Raw genomic sequence first — 17,650 nt, forward strand, 5'->3', positions numbered from 1 at the left:
GGTGTTGTAGAATGGGCTCCTCTGTGATCGCTTCTTAAGAGCTTCGAAAGCCTCCTGGCATTCCAATGTCCAGGTCAGTTTGGCCCCAGGGGCCTTCACTTTGGCTGTTTCCCCCCTCCCTTTCATCTTTAACAAGTCAGTTAATGGTAAAGTGAGGCGCGCAAAGTCCTTAATGAATGTCCTGTAGAAGTTTGCAAACCCCAGAAAGGATTGCAGCTGTTTCCGCGTTTTGGGGGCTTCCCACCCCCTTATATCTTCTACTTTCGCAGGGTCCATTGCCACTCCCTGGGGGGAAATCCTATACCCTAGAAAGTCTATTTGGTCTCTGTTGAACTCGCACTTGGCTAGCTTCGCGTACAGCCTCGCTTCCCTCAACTTTTGGAGGACTTCCCTAACCAGTTTCACGTGTTGCTCCCTGCTCTGAGACATTATTAATATATCATCCAGAAAAACAAAAACTCCCCTGTACAGTAATGGATGCAACACTTTGTTGATCAATTGCATGAACGCTGCCCCACCTCCACTCAGTCCAAAAGGGAGGACGCAATAATTATACAGACCGAATGTGCAGGAGAAGGCCGTCTTCCACCTGTCCTCTGGTTTGATTTGCAATTTATGATATGCTTCAATCAAATTTAACTTGGTGAATATCTTCCCCTCTGACAACTGGGCAATCAAATCCTTCACTAAAGGTATGGGGTATTTATTTACAGTACTGATTGCGTTCAGGCCTCTGTAGTCAATGCAGAGCCTCAACGATTGGTCCTTTTTCCACCTAAACAACACGGGTGCTCCTAAAGGAGAATTTGAGTGCTCGATGAAACCCCTCGCTAGGTTCTTATCGATTGTGATGACTCATGGGCCTTGTAGTCCTGCTTATGACACTATAATGCCTGATGATGAAGAAAACTTGGGTTTTTTACCTTCCCAGTCTGAACTGGAATCTTCCCAGCCAGATCTTTCTCAGGCAGATCTGGGAACCTTGCACCTGCAAGAGAGTTGTGACCCAGAAGTATGTCAAACAAATCCGGAGCCCACTTCTCCTGTGTTCTCCCGCCATGAGTTTTGTAAACAACAGAGAGGTTTGGAAGCTGCTTCGCGCAGGAGTGCGAGGATAGCAGCCAAGAATTCAGCCAATTAAGTCTGCTTTTTCGTGAGAATCCTTAAGGAGTCAAACATCTGGTCTCAAAGATTAGCTTTCGTTTCTGGTTCCCAGAGAACTGTTTCGGCGGGAAAGTTAGACTCTATATAGGTGATTTACCCGCGAAGTAACTTCGCGGAGTCAATTCGTCAACCTCCGGAGCGAGCTGTGTCTGGACAGCGCGCTCCGTTTCAAGCCTCGCTCCTGCTCAAGCCTTGCCCTGCTTTCCAGCCTTCGCTCCTGTTTTTGCCTTTGTTTACCTACGGACCTTGCTTGTTTCCCAGGACTAAACATTGCCTTGTATCACGGATTTTACCAAGTTTTTCCACGGACCTCGTTCTTGTTCCTTGTTACCTTGTTCCACGTTTTAAGCCTTGTTTCAAGTATCAAGTTATTTCCTAGCCTTGCTCAAGTTTATGGACTAAAGGACCTTGTCATCTCCCCTCACTTTGCCTGGCAAAGTGAGTGTTTCGGTTATTGGATTACAACTTTGGACCTTAATATTTCATATTGGACATCGCTTTTTTGGACTAATTTAGACCTTTCCTGAAAGGTCTGCTTTTGGACTATTTCATATACTTGCTTTTATTAACTTTATATATTCCTTCAATAAAGATATTAGTTAGATTCTGGCCTCTGTGTTTGGTTATTGGTGCCTTTGCAGCCCGGGTCCTGACAGTTTGACTCCGCCACCCATAAGCACCAATTAACCAAGGCCAGAATGTCGACCGGAGCCGCGCCGGCTGGGCAGCCGCTCAGCTACACCATCAGCAAAGATGAAGTGGATCGCATCCGTGACAGACTCAACGCGCAGGATGGAGAAATAAAAGGATTGAGGGAGCGCGGAGTCCGCCTCCCGGCCATGGCGTTGCCAACTAAGTTTTCTGGAGAAGCTTCCAAGGTCCAAGTTTTCCGCCGCCAGTGCCAGGCTTACCTAGAGGCCCGTGCCGCCGAGTTTCCCCAAGAAGACATCAAGGTGGCGTGGGTTTACAGCCTTCTAGACGGACCAGCGGCCAGCTGGGCGACGGCCCTATTCGATCAAGCCTCTTCCCATCTAAGAACAGCGCAACGCTTCTTGGATCACCTTAAGGAGACCTGGGGAATCGAGGACAATTTGGAGGCAGCCGGCCATAAACTCCGGCGCCTCTTTCAAGGAGACAGACCCATGTCTCAGTACATAGCTGAGTTCCGAGTGCTGGCCCACAGCACCGGCTGGAACGATGTAGCCCTCAGGGGGCAATTTCGGGAGGGTCTCAACATTGAAATGCTGGAAGAAATCTCCAAGGTGGACCCTCCCCAGTCCCTCGAAGCACTCATTGACCAATGTTTACGGGCTGAAGTCTTGATTGCCAACAGGAAACAATGGGTACGTGGTCAGAGCGGTAGAACTGGGGCAAAACCCCCCGCTCCCGCCAGCGTCCAGCCGCGTCCAGTGTGGAGACCCCCACCACCAACCCCATACCCCAGAGGGAGCGAGGAGGTGCCGATGCAGTTGGGCAACGTGCGACCCAGGTTAGATGCCGCCGAGAAGGCCCGTCGCCAACGCTTAAATCTCTGCTGGTATTGCGGAAATGGGGGCCACTTCGCCAGAGAGTGTCCAGCCAAAGGGAAACCCGCCGCCCGTCTTGCGGCGGCGTCCTCCACGGAGACGAAGGCGTCTGAGGCGGCTGGCACACAGCCGGCGGGGGAAGCCAACGACCGGGCGTAGAGAGGCTCGCCAACCCGGTCAGAAAACCCATCCAAGAGCCGCCAACCGGGGTCCTGTTCCTTCTAGTGGTCACCTTATGGTCAGCAAAAAGGGGACCCGTCATGATCCACGCCATGATAGACTCCGGAGCCACCAACAACTTCATTGACAGAGAGTATGCCGACTCTCTGGGATTACAATATCATGACTTCAAGAATGCCCGTGTGGTGCAAGCCATAGACGGCCGCCCCCTCAAGACGGGGCCCGTAAGCCAGTGGTCAGAACCCACCAGGATGTGGATAAGGGAACATATGGAAGAGATTTCTTTCTTTGTTACCGAGGTTCCCCATTTCCCTGTGATTTTGGGAATCCCGTGGCTGACTCTCCACGACCCAAACATCTCCTGGTCCAACAGAGAACTGCAATTTGCTTCAAAGTACTGCCAAAACCATTGCCTCGTAGCCAAGGTTTGCCATGCCACAGAGACCGAGCCCATCATCACCCTGCCCAAGAAGTACTCCGAGTATTGGGATGTATTCAATGAAAAAGAAGCCGAGAAATTACCTCCACATAGACCTTATGACTGTGCCATTGACTTAGTGGAGGGGGCCCCGATCCCGCGAGGGCACCTATACTCCCTGACTGAACCGGAGCAAGAAGCTCTCAGGGAATTCATAGAGACAAACCTTCGCAAGGGATTCATCAGACCCTCTCAATCCCCAGCCGCCTCCCCAGTAATGTTTGTGAAGAAGAAGTCAGGGGAATTACGCTTGGTGGTGGACTACAGAGCATTGAACAATATCACCAAGCGGAACAGTTATCCCCTGCCCTTAATCTCGGATCTACTGGACCGACTTCGAGGAGCCAAGGTCTACACCAAGCTGGATCTTCGAGGGGCTTATAATCTAGTTCGCATCAGAGAAGGGGACGAGTGGAAGACTGCCTTTCAGACTAAATTCGGATTATTCGAGTCCCGAGTTATGAATTATGGATTATGCGGAGCCCCCGCAACGTTCCAGCATTTTGTCAATGATATTTTTCAGGACTATCTAGATCGGTTCTTGATAATCTACCTGGACGATTTTTTGGTGTTTTCTAGATCACAATCAGAACATGAGAACCACGTCAAAATGGTGTTACAACGTTTGCGAGATCATGGACTTTATGCCAAGTTGGAAAAATGCGCTTTCGATCTACAAGAGGTAGATTTCCTTGGCTACCGTATCTCGCCTCTAGGGCTCTCCATGGATCCAGCCAAGGTTTCAGCAGTATTGGAATGGCGGGCGCCAACTAACAAGAAAGAGGTGCAGCGTTTCTTGGGGTTCGCGAACTATTACCGCAAGTTCATTCCAGATTTTGCCCGCTGGTCTGACCCAATCACTAGCTGCATCCGTGGAAAACAGCCCTTCCGCTGGACTGATCAAGCAGAGAAAGGGTTTCAGCAACTAAAGAAATTATTCACGTCCCAGCCAATTCTACAGCACCCAGATCCTGGAACCCCTTTTGTTGTGCAAGCGGACGCCTCGGATGTGGCAATTGGGGCTGTACTCTTACAACCGGTGGGAGACCACCTTCATCCCTGTGCCTTTTACTCCCGTCAACTAACCACACCAGAGAGAAATTACACCATTTGGGAAAAGGAACTACTGGCCATAAAGGCAGCCTTTGAAACTTGGAGACATTGGCTAGAAGGGGCCAAATTTCCCATTGAAGTCCACACTGATCATCGAAATCTAGAACATCTAAGAACTGCCCGTAAACTAAATCAGAGGCAGCAACGTTGGGCTTTATTCTTTGAACGTTTCAACTTCCAGATCCATTATGTGACCCCAGCCCAAACCAAGCAAGCAGACGCCCTGTCACGTAAACCGGAATACGCTGCAGGACGCAAGGAGACCTTTGAATCCCAACTACTACAACCCGAGAACTTTGCCACGCTCACAGTGGGGAACACCAAATCCACTCCCATTGATTCAACTTCCTCTACTCCAGGACCCATCTGTGCTCAAGAAATCAGGGCTAGTCAGCAAGCAGATACCTGGGCGCAGGACCAACTTCGTCAAGGTCTGCATTTTCCCTTTTCGCTTAAAGATGGACTGCTTTGCTATAGAAATCATGTTTATATCCCACCCGGACCGGGCAGGGAAAAAACGCTTCGTCTGTGTCATGACTGCAAACCAGCAGGGCATTTCGGACTATTTAAAACCATGCATCTGATCCTAAGGGATTTTTGGTGGCCCAAGATCCGCAAGGATGTGGAAAAATATGTCAACACCTGCCCAGTATGCCAGCGCTCCAAGATAAGAAGGGAGAAACCCTCAGGGCTTCTACATCCCCTTCCTACCCCATCTCGCCCATGGGAAATAATTTCTGCGGATTTCATCACTGACCTACCACCTTCCTGTGGATTCACCACGATCCTAGTGGTGGTGGACCTTTTCACCAAGTTAGCCCATTTCATACCCTGTGAAGGTCTCCCCACGGCCAAAGAGACTGCAGATCTATTCCTTCAACATGTTTTCAAACTACATGGATTGCCCAAGAGTTTAGTCACAGACCGTGGATCTCAATTCACCTCTCGTTTTTGGAAGGCACTACAAAAACTATTGGGCATAGACTCTCGCTTATCTTCAGCTCATCATCCTCAAACAGATGGGCAAACGGAGCGCACCAATGCCACCTTGGAGCAGTATCTTCGCTGTTATGTAAACTATCAACAGGACAATTGGGCTTCTCTGTTACCACTGTCAGAGTTTGCTTATAACAATGGAGTTCAAGCTTCTACAAAAGAAACGCCGTTCTTTGCAAACTACGGCTTCCACCCACGTTTCTTTCCCCCTGTCATTGAAACTTCAGAAGTTCCCGCAGCAGAGGATTGGCTGCAGGAACTCACAGCGGTACAACAACTTTTGCTCCAACAACTGGACCAAGCCAAGGAGGACTATAAACGCCACGCTGACAAACATCGCCAGCCGGGCCCCGAAATCAAGGTAGGAGATCGGGTTTTCCTGTCCACTCGCTTTCTGCCCTCCCACCGCCCTTGCCGGAAGTTAGATGCCCGTTTCATTGGCCCTTATCCAGTGGTGGCGCAATTAAACCCCGTGACTTTCAAACTCCAACTTCCGCGTTCAATGCGCATTCACCCAGTGTTTCACCGTTCCCTGCTCCTTCCGGCGGATGGTGTGCGTCCTGATACAGACCAACCGGCTCCCCCTCCTGTTTTGATGAATGGGGAGGAGGAGTTCGAGGTTGAGGACATTTTAGATTCTCGCTTTCACCGCCGCCGCCTGCAATATCTCATTGACTGGGTGGGTTTTGGCCCTGAGGAGCGCTCTTGGGAAGACGCCTCCACAGTTCACGCTCCTGATCTAACCCGTCGCTTTCATCAGACCTATCCCACCAAACCGCGGCCTCGCGCTTCGGGGAGAGAGTCCCAGTTTGGGAGGGGCCCTGAGGAGGGGGATAGTGTGATGACTCATGGGCCTTGTAGTCCTGCTTATGACACTATAATGCCTGATGATGAAGAAAACTTGGGTTTTTTACCTTCCCAGTCTGAACTGGAATCTTCCCAGCCAGATCTTTCTCAGGCAGATCTGGGAACCTTGCACCTGCAAGAGAGTTGTGACCCAGAAGTATGTCAAACAAATCCGGAGCCCACTTCTCCTGTGTTCTCCCGCCATGAGTTTTGTAAACAACAGAGAGGTTTGGAAGCTGCTTCGCGCAGGAGTGCGAGGATAGCAGCCAAGAATTCAGCCAATTAAGTCTGCTTTTTCGTGAGAATCCTTAAGGAGTCAAACATCTGGTCTCAAAGATTAGCTTTCGTTTCTGGTTCCCAGAGAACTGTTTCGGCGGGAAAGTTAGACTCTATATAGGTGATTTACCCGCGAAGTAACTTCGCGGAGTCAATTCGTCAACCTCCGGAGCGAGCTGTGTCTGGACAGCGCGCTCCGTTTCAAGCCTCGCTCCTGCTCAAGCCTTGCCCTGCTTTCCAGCCTTCGCTCCTGTTTTTGCCTTTGTTTACCTACGGACCTTGCTTGTTTCCCAGGACTAAACATTGCCTTGTATCACGGATTTTACCAAGTTTTTCCACGGACCTCGTTCTTGTTCCTTGTTACCTTGTTCCACGTTTTAAGCCTTGTTTCAAGTATCAAGTTATTTCCTAGCCTTGCTCAAGTTTATGGACTAAAGGACCTTGTCATCTCCCCTCACTTTGCCTGGCAAAGTGAGTGTTTCGGTTATTGGATTACAACTTTGGACCTTAATATTTCATATTGGACATCGCTTTTTTGGACTAATTTAGACCTTTCCTGAAAGGTCTGCTTTTGGACTATTTCATATACTTGCTTTTATTAACTTTATATATTCCTTCAATAAAGATATTAGTTAGATTCTGGCCTCTGTGTTTGGTTATTGGTGCCTTTGCAGCCCGGGTCCTGACATCGATATACTTTCTCAGTTCCTCCTTTTCTCTAGCCGACATTGGATACAATTTCGCCTTAGGGAGCTCTGCTCCTGGGACTAGCTCTATTTTCACTTCCACACTCCACTTCGGTGGAAAATTGTCTGCTTCCTTCTCGTCAAACACATCCACAAAATCATAGTACTCTGGGGGCAATTTTTCCGCCAGTTCTGCTAGTCTGATGGAATCCTCCTCTCCCCTGTTCCCTGGCTCCCTCTCGACTTCCTGGCTCCCCTCTCCGAACATTATTCCAAAATGCATGCTCTTATCTTCCCAGTTGATTTGCAGGTTGGCCTGCCCTAACCATGGCATGCCCAGTATAACATTGTAGCTGGCTATTTGTGATAACACAAATGACACCCTTCCTTCCCAACATCCTATCTTACACTTTACGCCCTCGACACTGTGTCTGGCTAACGATCCTGATGCCGTAGATCCGTCCAACCGCGAAAAGGTTATTGGGGATTCTAGGCTCGTCCTTTCACATCCTAGTCCTGCTGCTAATTCAGGCATAATGATGTTCCTAGAACATCCACAATCGATAAATGCTTTACATGTTGCTTGCTTACTGCCACTCTCAAGCTGAATTGGAACTACCAACATTCTTTTGTCCTGACTTACCAACCCCCCCGAACGGTCGCTCATCGGTGGTTCTTCCTCTGCACGTTTGCCGGCTGTGGCCTTCGGTTTGGGTAGACCTCCGCCTTCTCCTTTCCTCTGCCAGCATTCGACAGCCCTGTGCCCCAGTCGGCCGCACACAAAACAACCGCTCCTGCTTGCTTTCACATTCCCTTTCGGCTCTGCTTTCCTCCCGGTTGGAGTCGATTCTCCCTTCCGGCTTCCCTCTTTCATCTGTGGCTGTTGATGCTGCCCTCCTCTGTGCCTCCTCGCTTGGGCCAGCGATGTCTCGACGCGCCCTGCTAGCTGGATCCACCCGTGCAATGTGTCAGGCTCATCGCGGTGCACTGCCCAGGAGAGAATCTCCCGCCTGAGTCCTTCCTTAAAGATCTCAGTCTTGGTCACTGTGGACCATTCTGGCACCTTTTCGGCGAGGCACTGGAATTCCTCCGCGTATTCAGATACCGATCTCTGTCCCTGGGAGACGGTCTTTAGCTTCTCCCTCGCCCGGATCTGCTCCAATGGGTCTCGGAAACAGGCCTCCAGAGCTTCCATGAAGCGCCTAACTGACCTCAAACATGGGTCGTGCCGCGCATGCAGCTGGACGTACCAGCTAGCTGCTCCTCTCTTCAGCACTGCACCGATGGCCCGGACCCGGCTAGACTCGGTTCTAAAGGTATGGGCATTGTCTTCCATATAGCCCCTCACCGTGGTTAGGAAAAAATCCAGTTCAGAGGACTCTCCTCCATACTCTATCCTCAGCTCCTCTCGTCTCTGTTGGGGTCCCTGTGACAGCAATCCCCAATGTTCCGCCCGTTGCAAGCCCCCTTGAGGCCCCGGAGGCCCCACTGCTGCTTCCCGTTGCCCTGTGCCACACCCGGCATTCGCCAGGGGCACCAGGGGTTTCAGGTTGGAACGTAGCTGGGATTCCTGGGGGCCTTTCCCCTTCGTCGTCGCTCTCCTCTACCCGCGTCAAGCTTACCAAGGCCTTGGGTCGGGCGCCGAGCTCTTTTCGCATTCCCCTTCCCCTTCCCCTTGGTGCTGGGAGGTCTGCGAAGCTCTGGCTGCTTCCCATGCTCAAGTCCCCCATTGAGCCAGTCCGAAGTTCCCTTCCTTTCTCTGGCTCCGCCAAAGGTGCTAGGCGTTCCATAGCCCTCGACATTATTGCCAGGGTGGTCTCCATCGCCAACATCCTCTCCTTCAGGAACACCATCCTTTGTGGGGATGGGAAGTGTAGCTTTGCTGTCAGCTCACTACAGCCGCTCCTGAATGAATACACGAGACTAGTTGTGTTGTCACCAGAAAGTTTACTGCAGGAAACATCGACATGGAAAAAGCCAAGAATGGGAGGCGTCTGCCAGCATTCCTTTATATACCCTCCCCCCTCATTTGAAAACGCATTTCCCAGCCAACAAAACCCCGCGAATTTTCCACGCCAAGTCCATCAGCCGTTTCCTCTCAGGATCCCGAGATGCAGGTGTCTTATCAGTCCACATTGTCAGTGACCTTGAAACTCAGAGCCATACCCAGGCTCTAGTAGCAGGGTTCTGACAGAGGGCCATGTCCAATTCAGTTGATATAAAAGGTTCATGAAGGTGGTGGTTTTCTTCATAGAGTTACAGGCTGGGTAGATGGGGGGAACTCCATGGATGTAGAGTATCTGGATTTCAGTTAAGGCCTTCGACAAGGTTCCCCATGACCTTCTGGCAAACAACTAATCAAATGTAGACTAGGCAAAACTACAGTTAGATGAATCTGTAATTGGTTAAGTGAACTAATCCAACAGGTGCTCTCCAATGCTTCCTCTTCATCCTGGAAAGAAGTGACGAGAAGTGACGAGTAGAGTGCTGCGGGGTTCCGTCCTGGGCCTGGTTCTGTTCAACATCTTTATTAATGACTAGATGAAGGGTTAGAAGGCATGATCATCAGGTTTTCAAATGACAACAAATTGTGAGGGATAGCTAATACTCCAGAAGACAGGAGCAGAATTCAATACAATCTTAACAGATTAGAGAAATAGGTCAAAACTAACAAATGCAAGATACTCCACTTAGGCAGAAAGAAATGAAATACAAAGATACAGAATGGGGGACACCTGGCTCGACAGCAATTCGTGTGAAAAAGATCTTGGAGTCCTTGTGGACAATAAGTTAAAAATGAGCCTACAATGTGATATGGCTGCTAAAAAAGCCAGTGTGATTTTGGCCTGCATAAATAGTAGTATAGTGTCTAGGTCCAGGGAAATCATGCTACCCCTCTATTCTGCCTTGATCAGATCACACCTGGAATACTGTGTCCAATTCTGGGCACTGCAACTTAAGGAAGATGTTGACAAGCTGGAATGTATCCAGAGGAGGGCGATCAAAATGGCTAAGGGTCTGGAGAACAAGCTCTTTGAGGAGTGGCTTAAAGAGCTGGGCATGTTTAGCCTGCAGAAGAGAAGGCTGAGAGGAGACATGATGGCCATGTATTAATATGTGAGGGGAAGTCATAGAGAGGAGGGAGGAAGCTTGTTTTCTGCTGCCCTGGAGACTAGGACATGGAATAATGGCTTCAAACTGCAGGAAAGGAGATTCCACCTGAACATTAGGAAGAACTTCCCAATTGTAAGAGCTGTTCAGCAGTAGAATTCTCTGCTTCGGAGTGTGGTGGAGGCGCCTTCTTTGGGGGCTTTTAAACAGAGGCTGGATGGCCATCTGTCGGGGGTGTCTTGAATGCAATTTTCCTGCTTTTTGGCAGGGGGTGGACTGGATGGCCCACAAGGTCTCTTCCAACTCTATGTTTCTATGATTCAGTGATTTGGCAAGCCATTGCGGAATTCTGAATAGTGTGTTAGGTAATGACAGTAGAAAGAATGACAAGGTAAACGTGGATAATATATTTTAATTATGCAACTTATGCCATTTGCTGGTTGGTTTACATATTTCTTAGATCTTGGTTTTCTAACAATAATTGCTTTGTGCATGAGATGTCAAATGTATCACTATGATGAAAGTAAAATCTGTCTGATCTAGCAAGCAACATAGTTTCTGTCAGCACATGCTACTTGCCATTTGGTTGCCATCAAGCTTTCTTTGAAAGAGCATTTTAACAGCTTTGCATCTGATTTGTAGATATATATTCTGTTCTGTTTCATAGCTCTTGCAAAACAAGGATATTCTTTGTTCTATCCCTTGCTGTGACACAGTTATAAGATCATCTGTTACTGCATTTTTTCAGGAAGTGAAGGTTTTCCTGATGCATTTACAGAGTAACAATGTAATCTTTCCGATAAGTGGATGGTATGCCTTAGGAGTGTGCATAAGGGGGTAGATAGGATAGACACACGTGTATGTATTTTTCACTTTCAATAGTATTACTGTAAATTCTCTTTTGGAGGGTTGTTTTGGTCAAATGTAAAAATATTTTTTACTTCACCTAGTAGCTATTATTATTTTCTTGTCTCTCCTTTCGGCTTGAAGCAAATCACAACATAATCAAATATATCTATATAAGCACTATTAAAATATAGTTAAAATACCCCCATAAAAGGATATATTAAAACACATGCATATTAAAATACATGAGAATAATAATATTTTTATTATCTTGTGTTTTACACAGATGAGAACAAGCCCATCTGGATGCATGCTGAAGAAAGAGAAGAAAGCAAAGTAAGAGAAATTCTAGGGTGGAAATTTCCTTTTCTTACAACTTGGAAGACACAGTTTAATATATTGTTCTTAATTTAGGGAAAGCAAAAAGATGGCACATCCTTTGGGGAATATGGAGGCTGGTACAAAGCTTGCAAAGTTGATAGGTATGTTTTGCTCAAAGCTTTTGAAATGTTAAAGAGATTCACTGAAAGGCTCTACAGTGTGGAGTCACAACACCATTGTGACTGCTTGCTGGTAGAACTAAATGTAGCCTTTGTGTTTAAAATGTTCCGTTATAGTATGCTGACCCCAATCGTTTTTATTATTTTCAAAATCTGTGTTTTTCTGTCGTTCATGTCTGTTTTCTTTCAAATGCTGTTGTGTACTAAATACCAGTATATCACTACTTGCTCGTGCAGTACTTTTAATTGGATCTGGAAGTGGTTTTCTCTCCAAACTGCTGTATACATAGGCAACAGAATTTTAATATCCCATTAGACTAACTCAGTTGAGTGGCTTTCATTTTGAAACCCTAGTCTCTATGAAGACGTGAATATGATGCCTTGTGTTTTTGACTGCTAGGTATAAATATCAAATGTGCTCACTATTATAATATAGATTGTGGCATATTTGACAAATTTCATCTTAGTAACCTGGAAATACCAGAAGCATTGCTCTGTGTGTACCTGTTTCATCTTTACTCTTGACTATAGAAAGCAGCTCAGATAGTGCAGTACTTCCAAGAAATCATTGAATTTATTAAGCCTTTGAGAACTGGAGAGTGGAAAACAGAGAACATTCAGTGATGTATTTTTGTAACTAAAGTCAACAGCATAGGGACTTTCTTCCCCTTTCTGTGCTATTACAGATAATTGTTGTGCTAAATTTTTTGCTTCAGAAGTTTTCCTGCCCCTTCACCTGGATTTTAGGGTAAAAAGGTGGAATGGAAAATTATTTATTATGGGAGAAGCAAATGGCAGAAGAATTGCGGTCTTGTAGATGTGTAGATGTGGGTGCTGGTTTAAGTTCCAAAGTAGCTAGAATGTTATGCAGCATTACAAGTGACAACGAAGTTGTACTTAAGGCCTGTTCATAGGAGAGATTGTGTTTTCCTGCAGATAGGAACACTTTATCATCATGTGTGATCTTTAACTGCTCAATGGCTGTAATTATTAGTTAAGTTAAGTTGTTTTCTGCTATCACCAGCTATAAGAAAAGTCCAATGTGCTTGACCTCTTAGAGGTTTTGGAACACCTAAATGACTAGAGATTACACAAGGCATGTTTTCTGAAACAGTTGCCAACAGTGCCTTTGTGTGAAGATCAGCACCTTGATGCTTGGAGTATTGTTCCTACTTCAGGAAATAAGAAGATGCACCAAAGAGAGTAGCACTTTTTTTCTATCACCTATGTTTCTACACCCTCTGTTTCTCCTAATATGTGTGTGCAGTGTTGCTGTAGTCTAAACTTTCAAATTGGCAGCTTATTTGAAGGTGTTTCCCCCTCTCAATAGAATAAAAACTGAAAATTCAGATTTTTTGCAGCAGGAGACTTGCTCTGGATGATCATATAACAGACATGGTGTTCTGTACTAGAAATTATTTTGGACTAAAAAGCTGAGCAGGGTTGATAAGGGAAAATGGAATAGGAGGTGTGAGTCATTTTCTAGACTACTGATTAAGAATTAATTTAGTTATATAATGAAAAGGAATAGCTGTGAAAACACCTTCCTATTTAGCAAGGAACCTCTAATGATGATACAAACTGGATATTTTCCTCAATATGCAAGCATTTAAATGCCTGCAGTAATGCCATCTCATCAGAAACAAAGTGCAAAAGTGTGTAGATATCCAGTATTATTCCTCCTTTACAGTATCTTTCTGCAGAATAATAGATGCATTTTCTGAACAGTTAGCTACCTCTTTACACAATTAAAGCCAGTGTCTAGGTTTTTGGTAAGCCTTCACTTTTAAAGAATATTTGTAAAACAGAATTGTTTTAAGGACTTTTTTGTCATGTTCTGTTGACTGAAAATAATTTTAACGTTTAAATTTATAGTCCAACAGTCACAACAACCTTAAAGAATCTTGGGGCACTTTACAGACGTCAGGGCAAATTTGAAGCTGCTGAAACATTGGAAGAAGCAGCAATGAGGTCTCGTAAACAGGCAAGTGCCAGTTATCTGACATTTCCCGTGCGTTGTCCACTGAATTTTCATTTGCCAAATGATGTCAAACAAACCAGAATGCTTTCATAAAGCAGAAACCATAATTTGGTTAAAATTTAATGGCATGCTATGTGGTCACTGTTAGGTCGAAGTCATTATTGAGATCACATAACAGCAACCTCTCTGCAAACCAAAAAAATAGAAATCGTAACACATGGCCCAATCTATTGTATCCCACTATGTTTTGGTGTGTTTGGTGTTCATGCACTCAAAAGTTATCAGTTTTTGAATGAAAATAATCTTGAAAATATAATACATATTGTCAGTATTAGAGAATCGTGTTTAAATCAGCTTGGAAATAACATCTTTGATAAGAATGCAAAAATCACAGATATGAGAAAAAAACTCAGACGTAAACGAATGTTCAAATATACATGATTGGTACCAATTTAAAACAGAATTCTTCAGAAGCCTTATAAATGGCATCTTACATTAAAGAATTAAAAGGGTGCCCCAGTTTCAACAGTGTCAATGATTTTTATATATCTGGTGTATTGCTATTCAGAAATACAGTCTCAATGCATATTGCTCCCATTGTGCATCAGTCACTTCACTGGCTATTTAGCCCTTTTACTGGATATGAATGTTATGGCCTTAATTCCCCCCAGATGTACATATGCGTGCAAAGACATACATTTCCAATAAGGTTTCAGAGAGGGGTAATAACAAACCTGTCACTAATGGTTAGGATTGAAATCCCTTCTGCCATAAATCCTCCAGTACAGGTTTTTTGTGGAACAATTTTTTTTTTAAGGCAGGAAAAGATAAAATCTTCATAATACATAAGTAGAAGCACTTCCACTTTGGGGATGAAGAGTTCCTTTCCACCATGTTAATTTCTGCTTGAGAGGATGTTCTGGCTTTCATGTGTGTGTGGGTGGGAAAGGGAATGAACCATGAGGGAAGGATGACAGACCTGGTTCATGCAGAACTACCCACGAAAGCCTGGATGAGGATATCACAGCTTACTAAAGTCAGATATGAAATAGGCTCTTGACTGCACATATAGTCTGTTGACCCTTCTTGCATAATGGGAGCAACAAATTAGAAAATCTTCGCTTTAAAAAGTACCTTATATCACATAATTTTTAAATAAATGCTTAACTTCTTCAGAACAGGATATTAAACCAACATCAGATCATGGTTTGTTCCCTTGTTTGTGGGAAGGGGCTGTGGATGCAAAAAGTTTGATCATATAAAACTTAAATATAATTGTCAAAATATAATCTTTGTATAGTCTCTCAGCTCCAGACTCAAACCATAAAATTGATACAACTAGTTATAGCATGTGGACTGTCTGAGAAATTCAGACAAAATGATTTTTTAAATCTGTTACCTTTACTGGAAAATGGTTTTTATAGCTTAAATAAAGCAGAGAAATTATTTTTCTCCTTGAATGTATGTAATATATTCTACATATTTATGCTTCACATACGCATAATGAAAACTTACTATGCAGTATTATTTTTTATAGTTTATATTAACTTGATTGCATTTGCTGTTCATAGCATAGAAGTATTCATTGCAAAGTGAGGTGTCCTTTCCTTGGCTTACAGGGTCTTGACAATGTTCACAAACAGAGAGTTGCCGAAGTCCTTAATGATCCTGAAAGTATAGAGAGACGGCGAAGCCGCGAGAGCCTCAATGTCGACGTGGTAAAGTATGAGAGTGGCCCTGATGGAGGAGAGGAAGTGAGTATGAGCGTAGAGTGGAATGGGGTAAGTACAGTACACAGTGTATCAAAGTAACTTCAGTCATTATACCACCAGAGCAATTGAGATGTCACTCTTTTGAGCCTTCTGAAATGTCCTTAGCTCATATGCATCTTCTGATTTCAATGAAAGCAAAAGAACAAATCTAACCTTTAAAAATAATTTCTGATCAACGAATTGGATAGCATAAACCTCACATGAGGAAAACCTAGGAATTAAAATCTGGATACGCACTTGAATGCTGATTGAGTGTCCTGATTTATGTCTAGGACCTAATCTTAACTAGTTTGTTTGTTAACTAGTTCAAAAGTACTAGGATGACAGTTGGTTTGTTTTGTATATCTGTTGTATATCTGTTGCTGTCTCAAAAGGTTTTCACTAGCCAGCACTGCTATGCAAGTAAATGGAATCAGTGTATATTAATAAGCCAAAAGCCTAAATTTAAGAAGAAAATCATTTCTCTTTGAAATTTAACCCCACTAGTCTTCCCACCTCATGAGTCATGCAGCAGAACCTAGCCTGTGTATGCAGCATCCTTTCTGCTTCATAGCACCATGAGAATGTAATGATAAGATCCACCAAGCTACATACATAATGAATTACTGCTTTCCATTACCCTGAAAAGCTTGCTTGATGAGTCATTAAAGTGAGACTTTTTCTTCCTTGCAATGCTTAATGTAGAACTTGTACTGCATGAATTACAATAATAAGGCCTTCCTAAGACTACCATTATTGCTAACATACAACTAAAGCTACTTTTCTGTTTGATGTCTCATAACTAAAACCAGTACACTTGATTTGTGCTACAATACATGACACACATTCTGTCTGATTGTTTAGAACTCTATAACATGTAGTCAGATTGCAGGAGACACAGGTTTTCCAGAGTTTCTCTTGCTTTTGAAGGCCATATTTTCCAGACTGGGAGGCTTTTCAAACTTCTGTAGCAGCAGCTACAACCCTTTTGTCACTTGTCAACGCTTAGTACTTTGCAGATTCTTGCAGCTGTCTGTATCTTCACTTTTTTGATGTTGGAAATGTTTCTCTATCTCTCTCATTACCAGATTGGCTTTGGTGTTGGTGGTGCTAAGACAGTCAATCAGCATATAAAGCAAATACTGCCATGTTACTAGTGCCTTCATTTGTCCCCTTGGTATTTGAACTGTGTACTGTACTGTTCCCTATTTTTCTCCTCTCTTTTATACTTGGCATGCCTTCAGATTTGCAAGGGGGAGGGACGAAGCATTTCCCCTCCATTTGTTTGTCTTTTAAGAACAAAGCATGTTGGTTTGGGGCTTACAGGAGCACTCAAGAAAACAATTAAACAGTATTTCTAGGTCAGTGACAGCACTTCTCATAAAACCATCAAATAAGAAAGTGCTATTTCCCAGAATGAAATTGCCTACTTGGTATGTGATTAATACCTTTCTCTAATTTACTTAGGGTGTGGTGCGAGTTTATTTTCTCTTTTTGGTATAGTTTTTGTGTTTAGATTCTGAACAGATTTTATCCAGTTTTCCATTTCATGTTGCCATTCCTGACATTCATGTTGGCATAAATCTGCATGTACTTGTTTCTCTTTGTTTGGCACATTTTTATTTATTTATCATAATATCCCGTTTAATACATTTTTAAGCAGTTTGGATATTTTATTTATTGTCACTACTAAAATATACATACAAAACAATAATAGATAATACAATAATGTAGAATACCATCATGGTCATTTATGAACCAGTAAAGGTTCTGTAACCAAACATTCCAGAGACTTGCCACAGTTTCTCTACATAACTAATCTATTTGTTAATTAGTAACATCACATTTGTTACCTTGTCTTTTCTCCAGATAGCGCATGGAAGTATTAAATTGCAGTGACTTTGTGGGATAATTTAGGCTGTGTGTTTTATCACTGGGTGGGATCAGTTAATGGTTTTCTTGGTCCAATAGGGATTTAAATCCAGGTCTCCCCAGTTCATGACTGTTAAATTTGTCTTATTATGCTGTATTGAGTACATCTACATTAATGGAATTTGACACCACTTTAACTGCCATGGTTCCATGTTGTGGAATCCTGGAATTTGTAGATTGGTGAGGCACCAGCATTATTTGACAGAGAAGGCTAATGACATTGTTAAATTACAACTGTCATGATTGTATAGCATTCAGCCATAT

General features: G+C 44.3%; 1 protein-coding gene across 2 annotated transcripts in view; it reads left to right on the top strand.

Moving 5' to 3' along the window:
- Positions 1-17,650, top strand: part of klc1 (kinesin light chain 1) — a 63,121-nt gene that overhangs the window by 28,079 nt on the left and 17,392 nt on the right. The window contains exons 10-13 of one of the 2 annotated variants that reach the window (XM_003214312.4): positions 11,509-11,558; positions 11,637-11,704; positions 13,598-13,706; positions 15,323-15,484. In XM_003214312.4, the coding sequence (XP_003214360.1) occupies positions 11,509-11,558; positions 11,637-11,704; positions 13,598-13,706; positions 15,323-15,484 (389 nt within the window). Of the gene's footprint in view, positions 1-11,508; positions 11,559-11,636; positions 11,705-13,597; positions 13,812-15,322; positions 15,485-17,650 lie in introns of those variants that run through there. The other variant, XM_016990685.2, reaches the window with a different exon arrangement.

The sequence above is a fragment of the Anolis carolinensis genome, chromosome 1, assembly GCF_035594765.1.
Source record: "Anolis carolinensis isolate JA03-04 chromosome 1, rAnoCar3.1.pri, whole genome shotgun sequence".
Lineage (NCBI taxonomy): Eukaryota > Metazoa > Chordata > Lepidosauria > Squamata > Dactyloidae > Anolis > Anolis carolinensis.